Source organism: Mobula birostris, chromosome 5 (assembly GCF_030028105.1).
Source record: "Mobula birostris isolate sMobBir1 chromosome 5, sMobBir1.hap1, whole genome shotgun sequence".
Taxonomy (NCBI): domain Eukaryota; kingdom Metazoa; phylum Chordata; class Chondrichthyes; order Myliobatiformes; family Myliobatidae; genus Mobula; species Mobula birostris.
The window spans coordinates 134093799-134112205 of record NC_092374.1 but is presented as its reverse complement, the minus strand read 5'-3'; the positions used below and the strand labels follow the sequence as shown (position 1 = coordinate 134112205).

Here is an 18407-nt window from a genome sequence, read left to right as displayed (position 1 = left end):
GGTCACTGTGCTGCCTTTGCTGACCTGATAGTTCGTTTCTAGCAGTGCTTTGGGGGCATTTTACTGAGGTTGTGTTAGAGGTAGCTCTCCAGTGTTTAGGCGCCTGCTGCAAGTTGAGCATTTGACCACCGTGGCTGTGGGAAACGTGGCTGTACATTTTAAATTTGGTACTGAACTCAACTATATCCTCCTGGGAAAGTTGGGTTTTGCAGGTTATGTATGTAGGGTAAGAAGGGTAAGTTCAAACATGATGTGGGGGCAAGTATATTTTTTTAAACTTAGTGCGTTCCTGCTGTTAGAAAGGCTCATATTCAGAGAATGGAGGGATAGGGAAATTGCGGAAGCAGAAGTGTTAAGTTTAGTTAGGTATTAATTACTCGTTTAATTAGATCAGCACAACATCATGGTCCAAAAGGCCTGTTCTTGAACTGTATTGTTCTGCCATGCAAGTCTTTGTTAACTATTCTAATATTAACACTTCCTCCAAATGTCACTTTTTATTTTGACTGTTGCTCTATGAAATGCCTGCATCAAAAATGCTGTTGTCAAAGTCTTATTTTCTTTAATGTAATCATTGTTTTTGATGTGACCAACAGTTATTAGCCACCTTGGAGATTTTGGTGGTGAGCTGCCACAGCACCGCTGGTGTCTCTGTTGTGAATATCCTCCTAACGCATTATTGGTTTGGAAATTGCAATGACAAAGATTAATAGTTGGATTTCCTAGTAGAGATAGTGTGTGACTTGGAGGGGAACTTGAAGGCTGCCGCGTTCCCACACCGCTGCTGCCATTTTTCTAGATGGGAGAAGTAGAAAATTGAGGTAGTACTGAGGAAGAAATTGTGGTGAGTTGCTGCCGTGCATTTTATAAGTTCTACATGCTGACAAGATGTGTTGAAGCAGAATAGGTGAAGACAGCACATGTTACTTAAATAAGTTGTGTTGCAAGTTCAGTTTTAAGAAAGAATAAATGTTGTTACTTACCTGTAGATTATTGGAGCACCAAAAACTCAGGAATGAAACCTTTTAGTGTGGTGTGAAGTAATTGTGAGTTTCATTAGTTTTGTCTCTGGGTTTTGGCATAGAGGACCAATGGCTGTGTAGACACAGCCACGGTGGTCAGATTAACCACAGCTGAGAACAGCACACTGATGCAATGTGGTTACATTTTCTGCGAAATTTCCAAATGCACAGGAAATTCATCAAACCTGTTTAAGAGTGGGTGGTACCACCAAGTTTAAATTGTCAAGATATTTTTCCTTCAGTTGCTGCACTGCCTTTTCAATAGATCTAAGTTAAATAAGTTTGTATCCATGTTTTGCAGGTAACGTTTGAAATTGTGATATAATGTACACAGCTAGTTTGGAGATGAGGTGGAGATGTGCATTATTCAACCTATGGTTTCTATTTACTTTGCTGTAGGAAAACTAGTTTAAAAGGGCGTATTTTCAAAATAATTGCTTGTGGCACCCTAAATGTCTGAAACAAACAAGTCATGAAGAAATATGAATGGTGAGGCTGTGGATCAATATTCCATATTTTACTGGTTCATTTTGCATTTGAATTCTGCTGTAGGCTGTTGCAATAAGTGGTTTTGAATGTGTTTAGTTTGAGGCTTGGCATGATGTATTTATAACACTTGATGTTCATGCTCAATAGTAGAGTTATCATTTGTTAATTGAGAACTCAATGTGTTGGTAAATGTCTTACTGTATTTGCAGTTTGTGGAAATCGCTCACTTAACTGTTTTAAGTTGGACTGTGGTGGTTTTTAACCATTTGTGTAGATGGTGGCTAAAGCATTGCAAAACGATTGATGTGTTCTTGATGTAGCATTGAGACCTTGTATTGGACGACTATGGTTAATGAGGAAAAACTCGGATTGCATTTATTTGAATTTAAAACAAATGTCTTAAGTGGAGGTTTTCAGGATAATAAGTCAGAGGCATAGAAGGAAATTATTTGGAGAACTTGAAGGCATTCTTAAGAATTAAACCCAGACCTGAAGTTTGAAAACCGTACAACATGCATGAGTAGATAGCAGTTTGGAAGTCCTCTGTGCAAGTAGGCGAAGGAAAATCAATCACATTGGGTATTATCTAATGTAGATGGCTGAACAGGCTCTGAAGGCCAAATATCCTCATCACTTTCATGTCATTTGAAATTCCTCTGTAGATCTAATTATTTTTATAATCCCTCTGCTTGAAACCTAATTGTGAAGCATTTTAAATGTTGCATTTTCTCCTTGAATGATTAGATCACCCAGTAAACCACTGACAAGAAAGGTGATGAGTGGAATGGACTGGGAGTCTGTAAGCAGGAATTCACTGTCAGATGATCGACTTGAAACGCAAAGTCTACCTTCGCGTTCTCCACCTGGAACTCCAAATCAGTGAGTAGCAAATGCAAGCTTTTAATTCAATTGGTAGGGTAATGAATTTTAACAGCTCTGCTTCTAGAGCAAATATTTTCTGCCTCTGACAGGGCTGTTATTTTTGTGCTTTCATCACTGTCATTTGCACCCCGTCTTAGTGCATTAAGGATTGATTTTCAGCATGTTCTAGCATGCAGCAGGGAAAATGCATGAAAATATTGTTAGTATGGTTTACTTGCACGCACATATTTGGGTGATTTTGCATTCTGTTTTGAAAACATGTTACATTTTTGTGGCCTTTAAGGATCAGTATGACTAAAATGTCTTAAGTGATTAATTTGGTGGTTCCAGGACAGATGGGGTAAATGAATTGATTTGTTGCCCAACTGTGAATTATTCCTCCAGTTATTTAAAAAAAGTTGTCGCTCTCATTCAGAACCATTAACAAATAGAGTCGGGTATCACGGAACAAGAAGCTGTGATGTTCTGTAGTGCATTCTGTCTGCCAAGTTGATTCAGTAGCAATCATTGAGGCCAGGGGAAAAAGTTCCTTGATACTCCTGTAACTAACTTAAGCTAATCATGGTATACAGCAAAATGCCAACTGCCTCATGGGGGCAGAGGTGGTTTAATGAACTTGATTGTGACATTTTTGGGGCACATACTTTTGCTGCTCTGTGCTACCCACAATATTAAACCACTTTGTTACAACAAAATAGTCTGTCTGGAATGAAAATGGAGACAGTAATATCTTGATGTTAAACAATTATTAGGGTTATCTCAACATTGACCTCAATCATCCCCTTGTCTCTGCCTTATTCTGCTGAGAATTTCCACCATTTTGATTTCATTTCAGGTTTCCATCTGTGGTATTTTGTTTTTGTAAACTACTTCATACTTGGCTCACCTGATTCAGAGTTCTGATCTGCTACATTTAGATATTGCTTTATACAACATATCCGGACTTTATCAAATCAGGTTTGGTCCAGAGGACACTGCAATTTATAACTCTGGTATAAAAGCCTGAGTTCTATAGGTTCTAGATATCTCTTCAATATTGAAAAGTTCCCAGTTGTTCCCTGTTCCCCGTTGAACTTCCCTGTTGAAAGCCACAATTCAGTATGCCTCTTGCTCATTTTAATAGCGCAGTCTGAATGCTGAGCACTTGCGCATAAAATTAGAGGATATTTTTGCTAAAATACCATAGTATTTAATTTTGCAGTTTCTTAAAACGTTATTTTATAGTGTCATAGATCTTTTTTAAATTTTCAAGGGAGATTTAAATTTAGATTGCTATGGTGTACCCATGATAAGGAAGCAGTTTTTTTTTAGTGAAAATTAAAAATTATCTGTTCTCATGTACACTTCCATGGCATCAATTTTAAAGTGTGAGCACAGTTGTAATGTAACTGCAGATTTGTGCAGTAGGTAACAGATCGGTCATCACGAACTGGTTCTTTGTTTTCCATCGTTAATGAATCAATATCAGGATAGTGACAGGAAGTGTGTGTTACATGCATGTTGAACACTATACAAAATGCTGCTTTGTTGATCTTTTCAAATTTCTAGGCCAGGGTAGTTAAATGTCATTCAGATTTTTCCTCAAATACTAGTTGCAGCATTGTTAAATGGTTGTGCGTGCTTATGGAACATCAAATATTTGAAAGCTTAAAACAAACGTCAGATTACATCTTCGTAATCAATCCAGTTAATCTCCGCATGGCTTTGTTTTGCAATCTTGATGGGGTGCATTCTGAATGAGTGCAATCATATGTTTTTTTTAAAAAATACACAAGAAAAAATAGAGTGGGAAGTGAAGCAGTCTAACATGAATTATTTTATTCAAATGAATCTTCATTGTAGTAGTGCTAATCTATTTATTAGGACAGGAATCCAATGAAAAATTTTGCACATTTCCATTTGCTCCAGTCCTGTCAAAGGCACTTTGCTTCTCTGACAACATAAATCAATAGCCAATACCACAATGCATATGTGATGTCATTTTTATTGAAGTATTACTTCAAGATTATGGAAATAGATATCAATTTGTACCTTACAGTGAACATAGAACTGTGGAAAGTTACAGAACAAATATGAGATGGAGAACAAATGGAAGGCCACTTGTAGGGTGAATTGTTAAGGCTTGATTATTGCCACTTGTATGCCTGGAGGAGATTAAGTAGAAGGAGATGGATGAGACAAAAAATAGTTTTTTTAAAAAAAAAGCATGCTGCAACTGTGGGAAATAAAACAATGCATTTGATAGAAAACCCAAAACAAAAGAGAATGCTAGAAATTCCCTGACTGCGGTGGCAGGCAAAACAGAGTTGACATTTCATGAGAAGGCAGCTGACCTTTGGTCATAACTGAGCAGTTCTGACATGAATTGGAAATTCATTGTTGAATCCAAAGGACCTAGATGGAAGATAGATGCTGTCTTCAAGTATGTGTTGAGCTTTTCAGACAGTGTGGGGTTGTGTGAATAGAATGGAGACTTACAAGTGATAAGCAGCTGGAAGATTGGTGCCACCCATGTGGACTGAACAGAGGAGTTCTGCAAAGTGGTCACTTAATATATGTTGGTTTGTGATTTGTGTTTGAGTCTCTGTGTGGTGAGAGGGGAAGAAGTAACAAAACAAATGTTGCATCTTCTGCAATGGCATAGGAAAGTTCCATGCAATGAGGAGTTGCATCCTCTGAGGTGGCATAGGAAAGTTCTATGCAATGAGTTGCCACTTTGTAGAGATAAAAGCAAACCAAGGAGTTTCAGAGAAATATTCTCTGCAGTATTCCACAGGTGCTGCGTGTTCAAAACATTCATTTTTACTTCGCATAGCTTTTTTTTGCTTCCTCTGCATCGAGTTGACTCTTGTTAGTACAGTCAATCCAACCAGAATTCCCACTTGCAGGTTCTCCTCTTCTGTACTTGCTAATCCAGAATCTTAACAGCTCGGCCTGGGAAGTGTCGGGGCCTACAAGGGCTTGCCTCTGAACTGGCCCTCAAACACTGATATTTGGCAAGTTTGTTCCCTAAGTTTGTCAGCTGCCCAGGTTCAGGATAATTTAAAAATTTCTATGTGTTTGTTTATAATAAATTGCTAAAATTGAATTGAATAAAATATCTTTTAAAGAATTAGACCACAAAACATAGGAGCAGAATTACACCATTCAGCCCATCGAGTCTGATCCACCATTCCATCATGGCTGATTTATTATCCCTCTCAACCCCATTCTCCTGCCATCTCCCCATACCCTTTGACACTCTGACTCTGCAAGAACCTATCAACCACTGCTTTAAGTATATTCAATGACTCGGCCTCCACAGCTGGTCATGGCAATGAATTGCACATATTCACCACCCTCTGGCTAAAGAAATTTTTCTTCATCGCTATTGTAAAGGAATGGCCGTCTATTCTGAGGCTGTACCCTCTGGTCCTACACTGCTCCACTATAGAAAACATCCTCTCCACATCCATTTACTTTAGGCATTTCAATATTCAAGATCCCCCCCCCACCCAAACTCCAGTCAATACAGGCCCAGAGCCATCAAACACTCCTCGTGCATTAACCCTTTCATTCTCAGGATTATTCTTGTGAACCTCCTCTGTATGTTTTCCAATGTCAGCACATATTTTCAGAGATAAGGAACCCAAAATTGCTCGCTATAGAGTTCATAAGAAACACTTCATGAATTATTTTGCTTTTTTTTAATCCTGAGCCTAGAAGTTCCCAGTGATATCAATGGAGGTTGGATCTAGAATCCCAGAGGAAGTTCTGTTCTTTGCTTGCACGTGAAATGCAGGAGAATCTCAAAGACTTAGCTCTGCCAGTGGGCTGTATGTGGATTATAGTATTGAAGCAAGCTGGGCAATTTGGTAGAGTCATAGAACATGACAGCACAGAAACAGGCCCTTCAGCTCATATAGTCTGTGCCAAATTATTATTCTACCTAGCTCCACTGACCTGCACATGAACTATAGCCCTCCATGTGCCTCCCAATTAATGTAGTTATCAACCCCTCTTTTAAATATTGAACTCAAACCCATATCCATCATTGCTGTCGGCAGCTCATTCCACACTAAGCACCCTCTAAGGAAAGAGATTCACCCACTTTCAAGGAATTATAGATCTGTATTCCCAGATCCCTATGTTCTACACCCCTAACCTATGAAATTCTGCCCTGGTTTGACTTCCCAAAACTTATTTCAGCTGTTCGTAAGCCCTAGACAGCTACAGTGCCTATAAGAAGTATTCAACCACTTGGAAACTTTCATGTTGTATTGTTTTACAACAGTGAGCCACAGTGGATTTAATTCGGCTTTTTTGACACTGATCAACAAAAAAAGACTCGTGTCAAAGTGAAAACATCTCTACAAAGTGATCTAGCTTAATTGAAGTATTCACTCCCTTTGATGTGACACACCAGATCATCACTGGTGCAGCCAGTTGGTTTTAGAAGTCACATAATTAGTTAAATGGGGATCACCATGTGCAGGCAAGGTCTTTCAATTGATTGTAGTAAAAATACACCGGCATCTGGAAGGTCCAACAATCAGTGAATCAGTACCCTGGCAAAAACTTCACATGAAGACAAAAACGTTACTGAATAGCACAAGTCAGGAACATTTCCAAGTCATTGACTATCCCTTGGAGTACAGTTTAGTCAATTATCAAGAAATGGAAAGAATATGGCACAGCTGTAAATCTGTCTAGAACAGACTGTCCTCAAAAACTGAGTAGCATGCAGGAAGAGGACTAGTGAGGGAGGCCACCAAGAAACCTATGACATCTCTGGAGGAGCTACAAACTTCAGTGGCTGAGATGGAGAGACTGCACAAACAACAACTGTTGCCTGGGTGCTTCACCAGTCATAGCTTTATGGTAGAATGGCAAAGAGAAGACCACTGTTGGAAAAAAAGACTCAAATGCAATCTCAACAAGAGCTTGCCAGAAGGCATGTGAAAGACTCTGAAGTCAGCTGGAAGAAGGTTCTATGGTCTGATGAAACCAAAATTGAGCTTTTGGGCCAGCAGACTAAATGCTATGTTTGGCATAAGCCAAACACCGCACATCATCAAAAACATACCATCCCTACTGTGAAACATGGTGGTGGCTGTGGGGAAGCTTCACTGCAGCAGTCCCTAGAAGGCCTGTGAAGGTAGAGGGTAAAATGAATGCAGCAAAATATTGGAAAATCCTGGAGGAAAGCCTGATGCAGTCTACAAGAGAACTGTGACTTGGAAGAAGATTTGTTTTCCAGTAAGACAGTGACCCCAAGCATAAAGCCAAAGCTACACAGGAATGGCTTTAAAACAACAAAGTTAATGCCCTGGAGTGGCCGAGTCAGAGTTCTGACCTCAATCCAATTGGGAATTTGTGGCTGGATTTGAAAAAGGCTGTTCACTCACGATCCCCATACAATCTGACAGAGCTTGATTGAGCAGTTTTGTTAAGAAGAATGGGGAAAAATTGCAGTGTCCAGATGTGCAAAGCTGATGGAGACCTATCCACACAGGCTCAAGGCTGTAATTGCTGCCAAAGGTGCATCTACTAAATACTGACTTGAGGGGGGTGAATACTTGGGCAATCAATTATTTTGTTTTATATTTGTGATTAATTTAGATCACTTTGCCAAGATCTCTTTTCATTTTCACAGTTTTTTTTTGTCTGTTGATCAGTGTCAAGCCAAATTAAATCCAGTGATTCAATGTTGTAAAACTAAAGCATGAAAACTTCCATGGGGGGGGGGGGGATGAATACTTTTTTATAGGACTGTAAGTACCTCAAAGTTCAGAGTAAATTTATTTTCAAAGTGTATATATTATGGATGCGGATCCCACAGCCCACCTAGGGTGTAGGGGCACTGTACCAGTTGCCTCCATCTCTCACGATTGTGGGTGAGTGTCTGGGTTGTGGCAAAGCTCTCTCCGGTCTACTGTGCAATGCTGTCTATCTGTTTCTTCCTTTGTCTGCCCCTTTTTCTTTTCCCCTGCACCATTCCCTGAAGAATGGTCTTTGACTGTCCTCTTGATCTTGTCATGTGGCCATATCATCTCAGCTTACTCTTCTTTACTGTGGATACTAGATCTTCATAGTGTCTCATGTGCTGGGTGACAGTTCCTGTCACTGTATACAACCCTGTGTTTCCATACAGAGCTGCTAAGCATTAGTGTGTCTGATCTGAAACCTTGCCATATAAGAAATCGTGTGTATGTTATACTTAAACAGTAATTGGAATTGAAGTGCTTCCCACATCCTGGGGATGTAAAAGGCACTATTTGAGTTCAAGTTGGTGAAGTATAATGTTCGGTGCGTAGTGTTAGTCTTTTTGGGGAGGGGAGTACAGTGGTGAAATGAAGCTTTCTCTAAATGTTATAAGTGGTTGCATTATTGTCATTAGTAAACATATTGCGGTAGCTGATCTGGTGACTGTATATCTAATTTACTTTTTTTCTCCTTTGTAATAAATTTTTGGGATAAAGCCGGAGCTCAACGTTCACTCAGGACGGAAGTCGTCTGAGACCTTCATCTGTAGGGCACTTGGTTGACCACGTAGTACACGTTTCATCAAGTGAAGTCTTTGCTAACCACAAATCTCCTTCCTCCACACAAGCAAACAGTATTATTCTGGAATCATCTCCGTAAGTTTTCTATTCATTATTTGGCACACTATTTTAGGAGATTTATTTTGTATCTGGGCATTTCAGGATTTTAGCATCTTAACTGGATCAACAAGAGCTCATGTATCAGGTTAATTTAAAAAAAGACTTTCTTCACACATCTTGGCCTTTTAATTTACTTCATTAGATGTATTTCATGGTTAGAACCTAGAACAGTACAGTACAGGTACAGGCCCTTTAGTTTGCACTAGACTTAAATGTGAGATGTTTTGAATGAAGCCACATTTCTTGCTGTTCAATTTTGATTTGCAGTTTGTATGATATAACAGGCTGTTTGACATGGTTTAGCTCCAACTAAATTCCATTGAATTGATTTTGGAGGTAGCTGTGCTGTTGTGGAATTATAACTACTTTTTTTTTAATCTTGAAATGCAATGTCATACTAATTGGATTTATTGTATGTGGAAGTCAGCAATGACTGCAATTAGCAGATCCTGTCCAGTCAATTGAATTGAACCCTGAACTTGGGTCTTGGCTTCAACTTGCAAAAGTGATAAATTGGACATCGTTAACATGAGTTTTCAAGACATACTTAGGTAACGTAGCCACTGTAAGGTGTATATCATTAGGCAAATTGTGTATGGTCTGACGTACAATATGCTACACTTTATCATAGCAAAGTAATATTCTTTCAATCCCTTCAAAATTCTGCTGAAAACCAAGAACTCTGCTGTTTTAAAGTTATTAATCTTAAAACTTTCAGCTGTTAATAATGTGACAGGTAACCTTTTCCATGGAAGAAATATTGATGTGGCCCATCTACGAAATTCACAACAGCACCAGAGACATTTTTTGGATTTACCAACCATAGGATCCACCAGCTGAAAGAATAAGGATAGAGTAAAGACTTGGTGTGCCCTTTGGGGCTGTACCAATCCCAAACTAAGCCATTTGTTGAAGAGTCTTCAATCTTCAGTTTTCTGCTTGCTTGTTTTCCACCACTGATGAAATGAACAATAAAGGGAAGTGCTAGAAACATGCAGCAGATAAATCTACATCTTTGGCCAGAAGAGTTGTTAACCTGTGGTGTCAATTCCAATGCAAAGAGAGCTTCCAATATTGTAATTTTGTTCTGCAATTTCTTGAACTTTGCTCATTGTGTTTAAGATTAAAGTCAGAAATGAAGAAACCCCTTCCCTCTCTCCTTCCACCCCCATTTATTGTCTTTCCCTCCTTGTACCGCAGCTTAAACTTTTGCTCATATGCATTTACTGATGTTTTGGCAACAAGGCAGTATCTATTTGAATTTGCAGTATACTGAAAGAGGAACGTTCTTCTAGTTGTCAGGAAACAGTTGGAGAAGGACAGCCTCCTGCACTGCCACCAAAACAAAAGAAAAATTCAATCCTGTCTCACCAGGCAAACACTTCCCAGCAGGAACTGGGCTCCCACTACAACGACTTCTTGGATGTTCCAATAACATCAGAAAAATCTACAGTAAGTAATGTTTGGGTATTGCATTTCACAGAATTTCAATGGCCCATCTTAAAGAAATTCAACCTATTCCAGTCTCTTGTCCCTCTCCCATAGTCATGCAACTTATTTCCTTACAGATCTCTACTTAGCTCTCTCTTGAATTAGATCATGAGATATAGGAGAAGAATTAGGCCATTCAGCCCATCATGGCAGACCCACCTTGACTCTAAGGCTTTGCTGTCAGAAGCTGTATTTTGCTACTAATGGAAACATCTTTCCACTCTATCCAACCATTTTACTATCCAGCAAGTTACAATAAAATCCACCCCCCCCATCCTTCTGAATTCTTATTGAGTACAGGTCCAGAGACGTAAAACACTCATTTTGTTAAATATTTTATTCTAGGATGATTCTTGTGAGCCTTCTGTTGGCCCTCTTTAGGGTATAGGGCCCAAAATTGCTCTCAGTATTCCAAATATGGTTTGACCAACACCCTTTAAAGCCTCAGCAGTACATTTTTGCTTTTTTGTTCTCGTCCTCTCAAAAAGAATGCTAACATTGCATTTGCTGCCTTTATAACTGACTCATCCTGGTTTAGGACTCCCAAGTCCCTTTGCACCTCTGATTTATGAGTTCCCTCTGCGATGTTCCATTTCCCGCATCCATGCCTATTCTCCTGTATCCAGGTTCTTCTGCAGACTCCCTGCTTCTTGTGTCCCTCCAGTTATCGAGGTATTGCCAACAAACATGGCCATAATGCACTCACTTTCTTCATCCAGGACTCCCAGGAAGGTGATTAGTTGTGGGCCCAACACTAACCCCCGTGACACTCCACTACTACCAGACTTTGCCTCTGCTAAATTATTTGGCTGCACAGTCAAGAGGGAAACTGCTTTCTCCACTTTTTAAAATGTTTTTCTCATGTTAATTTCATTTTTGACCATCACTTGAATTCTTTGTCCCTGAAACTTGACCCTTCCACCAATGGGTTCATCTGCAGAATTCCTCGTGTATCTTTCATGATTTGATTCTATCGTTTCTCTTCAGCCACCTTTTGCCTTTTAAGAAAATAATGCCAGCTTCTCTAGTCTTTCCATTAATCCATGAAATATTTTAGTGAATCTGTGTGCTTTCCACAGCCATTACGTTGGCCTTTACCTCCCACTTTCAATGTACTATAGCCTTGTATCCCCAGAACTGTGTTACTATAGCCCACGTAGAATTGTGCAGTGTAATTTACATTGCCTCTTCTCAATTGTCCTGCCAAAATCGCAGACTGCATTTCTTAATATTCAATTCCATCCTGAGTACCCATTCTTTAAGACCATAAGACATGAGAGCAGAATTAAGCAATTTGGCCCATTGAGTCTGCTCCACCATTCAATCAGGGCTGATTTCTTTCTCAAACCACCCCACTCCCTGGCCTTCTCCCCATAACCTTTGATGCTGTGGCTAATCAGGAACTTATCAATCTCCATCTTAAATACACCCAGCAACATGGCCTCCACAGCCGCCTGTGGTAAGAAATTCCACAAATTCACCACCCGCTGGTTGAGGAAATTTCTCCACATCTCTGTTTTAAATGGATGCTCCTCTATCCTGAAACTGTACCCTCTTGTCCTAGACTTCCCCACCATGGGAAACATCCTTTCCACATCTATTCTGTCTAGGCCTTTCAACATTGGAAAGATTTCAATGAGATCTCCCCTCATCTTTCTAAATCCCTGTGAATTACAAAGCCAGAGCCATGAAACATTCCTCATATGATAACCCTTACATTCCCAGTATCATCCTTGTGAACCTCCTCTGAAACCTCTCCAATACTAGCACATCTTTTCATAGATAAGGAGCCCAGAGCTGTTTACAATACTCAAGGTGAGGCCTCACCTGTGCCTTATAATGCCTCAGTATTTCATAACAAGAGAAAATCTGCAGATGTTGGAGATCCAAGCAACACATACGAAATGCTGCAGGAGCTCGACAGGTCAGGCTGCATCTATGGAAAAGAGTACAGTCGACGTTTCGGGTCGAGGCCCTTCGGCAGGACCGGAGGGAAAAATCTGAGGAGGAGATTTAAAAGGTGGGGGAAGGGGAGAGAGAAACATAATGTGAAAGGTGAAACTTGAATGGGGAGGGATGAAGTAAAGGGCAGGGAAGTTGATTGATGAGAATGATACAGGGCTGGAGAAGGGGAAGTCTGATGGAAGAGAACAGAAGGCCATGGAAGAAAGAAAAAGGGGGAGGAGCACCAGAGATGGTGAAGGGTGGGCAAGGAGATAAGGTGAGAAAGGGAAAAGGGGATGGGGAATGGTGGGGGGGGGGCGGAATTCCCAGAAGTTCAAGAAATTGGTGTTCATGCTATCAGGTTGGAGGCTACCTAGTTGGAATATAAGATGTTGTTCCTCCAACCTAAGTGTGGCCTCATCACAACAGTGGGGAAGGCAGTGAATAGATATAATGGAATTGGAATGGGTGGCTACTGGGAGATTCCGCTTTTTCTGCCAGACAGGCAATGCTCAGCGAAGTGGTCTCCCATAGGCTACGTCCACACTAGACCGGATCATTTTGAAAACGCCGGTTTCACGTAAAAACGATAGGCGTCCACACCAAGTGTTTCTGAAAATACCTCCATCTTTATTAAAATCGATATTTGGGCGAATCTCCTCCTACTGGGCATGCGCAGGATGCACAGAAAACAAGCAAAGAGGAAACGGTATACTTGGTGCGCGTTTGTCCAGAAACATTTCCTACAGCCATAGTCTCTTCACCGATGAAAGGGACGACAGCTACAACTAAAGGCTTATTACTGGGCAAAAGTGAAATTTGCTGTTACCTCATTTGTTTGCCTTTACCTTTGCCATGTCTTTGTGTAATATTTTGCTGTATTTAACGTGCAATAAAACGAGTCGCTGGGCAAAAGTGACAATTGCATCTATTGAATGTTTGCACAAGCAATACATTATTAAAGCACCTTGTTAAATGTATAAAACATGTCTGCATCAGTGTTATCTTGTATTTCCATACAATGTTGCATTAGGATGTTACACATCTATTGTCAGATACTGTTGTTGTGGTGGTGGAGTTTGTGTTCAAGAAAACAGTGGAATGTCGTGCTGCCGCTACAATTTGTTCTGGCACGTCTTGACAGCGTTTTTAAAATTAGCCGGTTACCCCGTGCACAGTACAACGGCCAACCAGTGTTTTCAGATTTAAACACTCTGGAGTGTGTTTTAGAAAAGCTCTGTTTTCGGGGGAGGAAAACGCCGTTTCAGTGTGGGTAGAGGGTCAAAACGAAGAGAAAAGGCATTGGTTACAGATTTATCCGGTCTAGTGTGGATGTGGCCTAAGTGTGGCCTCATCACAACAGTGGGGAAGGCCGTGAATAGACATAATGGAATTGGAATGGGTGGCCACTGGGAGATTCCACTTTTTCTGGCAGACAGGCGATGCTCAGCGAAGTGGTCTCCCAATCTTCTTCGGGTCTCACTGATATTCAGGAGGCATCGCATGCCTGCTCTTGTATTCTAGACCTCTTGAAATGAATGCTAACTTTGCATTTCCCTTCCTCACCACCGACAGCCTACAAGTTAACCTTCAGGGTGTTATGCACAAGGACCTCGAAGCTCCTTGGCATCTCAAATTTTTGGATTTTCTCTCCATTTAGAAAATAGTCTGCACATTTATTTCTACTACCAAATTACATGACCGTGCACTTTCCAACACTGTATTTCATTTGCCACTTGCTTGCCCATTCTCCTCATCTAAGTCCTTCTGCTGCCTACCTGTTTCCACAAAACTACCTGCCCCTCTACCAACCTTTGTATCATCTGCAAACTTGGCAATAAAGCCATCTATTCCATCATCTAAATCATTGATATACCACGTAAAAAGAAGCAGACCCAACACCGACCCCTGTGGAACACCATTCGTTACTGGCAACCAAGCAGAAAAGGTTCCTTTTATTCCCACTGGCTGCCTCCTACCAATCAGCCAATGCTGTAACCTTAGAAGTAACTTTCCTGTAATACCATGTGCTCTTAACTTGGTAAGCAGCCTCACGTATGGCACCTTATCAATGACCTTCTGAAAATCCAAATATACGACATCCACTTTATCTATCGTACTTGTAACCTCCACAAAGAGTTTCCACATGTTCATCAGGCAAGATTTTCCCTTAAGGAAACCATGCTAACTTTGTTCCATCTTGTCCTGTGTCACCTAGTACTCCATAACCTTATCCTTAACAATTGACTCCAATTTATTCTCAACCACTGAGGTCAGACTAACCTTTCTACTACCTCCCTCCTTTCTTTAAGAGTGGAATGACATTTGCAATTTTCCAGTACTCCAGAATCATGCCAGAGTCCACTGATTTTTGAAAGATCATTACTAATGCCTCTACAATCTCTGCCACTACCTCTTTCAGAACCCAAAGGAGCAGTTCATCAGGTCCGGGTAACTTATGCACCTTTAGGTCTTTCAGCTTTTTGAGCACCTTCTCCCTTGAAATAGTAATTACCCTCACTTTTCTTCTCTCACACCCTTCAACACCTGGCACACTACTTGTTTCTTTCACAGTGAGTACTCATGTAAAATGCTCATTTACTTCATCTGCCATCTCCTTGTCCCCTGTTATTATTTCTCCAGCCTCATTTTTTAGCAATCCTATATCCACTCTATTCTCTTTGCTATTGTTTACCAGCTTGCTTTCATATTTCATCTTTTCCCTCCTAATGATTCTTTCAGCTGCTTTCTGTAGGTTTTTAAAAGCTTCCCAATCCTCTACCTTCCCACTTAGTTTTACCTCGTTGTATGCCCTCTATTTTGCTTTTACATTAGCTTTGACTTCCCTTGTCAGCCACAGTTGTACTATTTTGCCATTTGAGTATTTCTTTGTTTTTGAAATACAGCTATCCTGCACCTTCCTCATTTTTTCTGGAAACTCACTCCATTGCTGCTCTGTTGTCATCCCTGCCAGCATCTCCTTCTAATTTACTTTGGCCAACTCCTCTTCATTTCACTGTAATTTCCTTTACTGCACTGAGATACTGTTATGTCAGACTTTACTTTCACCCTATCAAATTTCAAATTGAACTCAATTACATGGTGATCACTGACCCTAAGGGTTCCTTTACCTTAAGCTCCCTAATCACCTCCGGTTCATTACATAACACCTAATCCAGCATAGCTGACCCTCTAGAAGGCTCAAGGACAAGCTGCTCTTAAAAAAAGCCATCTAGTAGGCAATCAACAAATTCACTCGTTGAGATCCATTTCCAAACTGATTTTCCCAATCGTCCATGTTAAAATCTCCCATGACTATCATAACATTGCCTTTTTGACATCCTCTTCTATTTTCCGTTGTCCATATCTCAGTTACTGTTTGGAGGCCTGTATATAACTGCTATCAGCGTCCTTTTACCCTTGCAGTTTCTTAACTCAACCCACAAGGATTCAACATTCTTTGATCTTGTGTTACAGCTTGCATATTATCTGCATTTGTGGAGGTGTGAGTCCCACATATATATTTAAAAAAAAATTTTGTAATATAAGCCCGTGAGAACCTCCACTACATCCTCTTGTCTTCAATCTTGATGACGAGCCTATTGTGTGGCATCTTATCAAAAGCTTTTGGAAGTTCACATATACACTTCCAACTGCATTTCCCTCAAAAGTTCAAACTCTGAGATACATTTACTTGCAACGAATCATAACACAAGAAGCACAATAGAATCAGTGGAAGACCACACTTGACAGGGCAAACAACAACCAATGTGCAAAACAAAACCATCAAGATGTACAAATACAAAAAGAAAGAGAAAAAGATGTAATAACAATAAGTAAACAAGCAATACATATCAAGAACCTCTTTGAAAGTGAGTGCAGTGATGGGGGTGAGTGAAGTTATTCCCTTTGGTTCAAAAGCCTGATGACTGAGGGGTAATAACTGTTCCTGAACCTGGATGGTGAAAAATATTGCAGAAATTTTAAGTGTCATTTAGGTAAGATTAGGTTGTAAGAGGACGTACAGATTTGTTCAAAGCAAATCTTAAAGCCGCCTTTTAAATGAAGGAATGGGTTAAAGAATACCCTCACCACCAGGTTCAGGAACAGTTATTACCCCTCAACCATCAGGCTCTTGAACCAGAGTGGGGAATTACTCACCTCAACACTGAACTAATTCCACAACCTATGGACCCACTTACGAGGTCTCAACAACTCATGTTCTTGGTGTTATTCATTATTTATTTATTATTAGCTTTTTTTTGTACTTGCACAGATTTTGTCTTTGCACGTTGATTGTTTGTCTTTGTATAGTTTATCATTAATTCCATTGTGTTTCTATGTATCTACTGTGGATGCCAACAAGGGAATGAATCTCAGTATTACAGGATGGCATATACTGTGAATACTTTTAAAATTAATTTACTTTGACTTGCACCATTTGAACAAAGGTGCAACATTTGCACTTGTTCAATATACATGCATACCCCAAACACGATGTTTGGAAGATAATGACCAAGGCCTTTCAGATTGCCTTTTTTTTTCCCCGCCTCTCTCCTCTGCAGCAATGGGCCCGATGACTTAACCACTCTAAGGGCAACTAGTTTTCGTGTTCCAGATCTATCAAATTTTAGCCCACTCAGGATCTGAACAACACTTGCCTCTGCTGAGTCTGTGGCAGCAGCAGCATTTTTCTGTTGTAAAGACTGATGTGCAATACTCTTCTAGTACTTAGGCATGCTGTCAAATTCCATGTGTAGATTATCTTTGCAGACACGAGGAAATCTGCAGATGCTGGAATTTCAAGCAGCACACACAAAAAATGCTGGTGAATGCAGCAGGCCAGGCAGCATCTATAGGAAGAGGTACAGTTGACGTTTTGGGCCAAGACCCTTCGTCAGGACTGCCTGGCCTGCTGCGTTCACCAGCATTTTTTGTGTGTGTTGTAGATTATCTTCAATTTGCTCTACCTTCTGTTAATACCCTTTTATAGTTTGTCCATCTCCGGAATACTTTTGGAATTCATTTTAATTTTGCTGCCAATCTTTTCACATGCTCCCTCCATCTCATATTTTTACTTTCCCTTTGAATTTTCTGAAATTGGCCTGGTCCTCGCTTTCTCACTCTCAACACATTTCCTCAATTTGTTTTTCTCTATTTTTAGGCTTTAATTTCTCTATCTTCACCCTCATGAGATGGTAAGTAGTTTGTAGCCAAAACAACACCTTAAAAAGTCTTCCATTAATGATAGTTCTTCCTATCAACTTCGATTCCAGTTTACCCAAGTTAAAATTGTTCTCATCCCACTGTAATTGTCCCTTCTCCAATTGACTATTTTCATCTTGGAGTAGTCCACATATTTCTCATAGCTCTTCTAAACATTATATTGTCCTTTATTTTTCCTACATGTTTCTTCACTTGGCCTGGTTCATTTTGCAGAACTAAAACCAGTAAAACCAACTTCATTGTGAGCCACAAATGTTTTGCCATGAGGTTATACTTTGTTTCACTTCTTGCTTTTCTAGTATTTTCTCAGATAATTCACATGCTCTGTTATTACTGTGTGGCTTTTGCACATCTACGATTTCCCAGAAATTCGGTCCTTAGTGTCCTTGCCACTAATTAGTGATGTCAGTCGTGCGATTGCATCTCTTGTTCCCTTAAAAGAATGATTCATGTCTAAATGATTGAAAAGGAATGACAGAATAAATTTAATAGGATGTAGTAACTAGTTCCTGAGCGAATGGTCCATTGTGATTCATGAACATGGATGATGTTAGGTACATAACACAAGTTGTTGGGAAGATTAAAGGTATATTGGCCCTTGGAAGATCAGAAGTTTGAGAACCCTGGGTAGACAGAACCTGAAATAGTATTGTCCGCTACCTAAGGAAGATTTTCTTAGATATACTACCGTGCTGGTGGGGGGGGGGGG

The 18407-nt window shown here is 40.1% G+C and overlaps 1 protein-coding gene across 5 annotated transcripts in view; it reads left to right on the top strand.

The window, feature by feature from the left end:
• ptpn4a (protein tyrosine phosphatase non-receptor type 4a) overlaps positions 1-18407 on the top strand; it is a 254199-nt gene that overhangs the window by 191992 nt on the left and 43800 nt on the right. For 4 of the 5 annotated variants that reach the window (XM_072258734.1, XM_072258733.1, XM_072258731.1 and 1 more), the window contains 3 exons: positions 2256-2390; positions 8855-9013; positions 10306-10489. In XM_072258734.1, the coding sequence (XP_072114835.1) occupies positions 2256-2390; positions 8855-9013; positions 10306-10489 (478 nt within the window). The remainder of the gene's footprint in view (positions 1-2255; positions 2391-8854; positions 9014-10305; positions 10490-18407) is intronic. The other variant, XM_072258732.1, reaches the window with a different exon arrangement.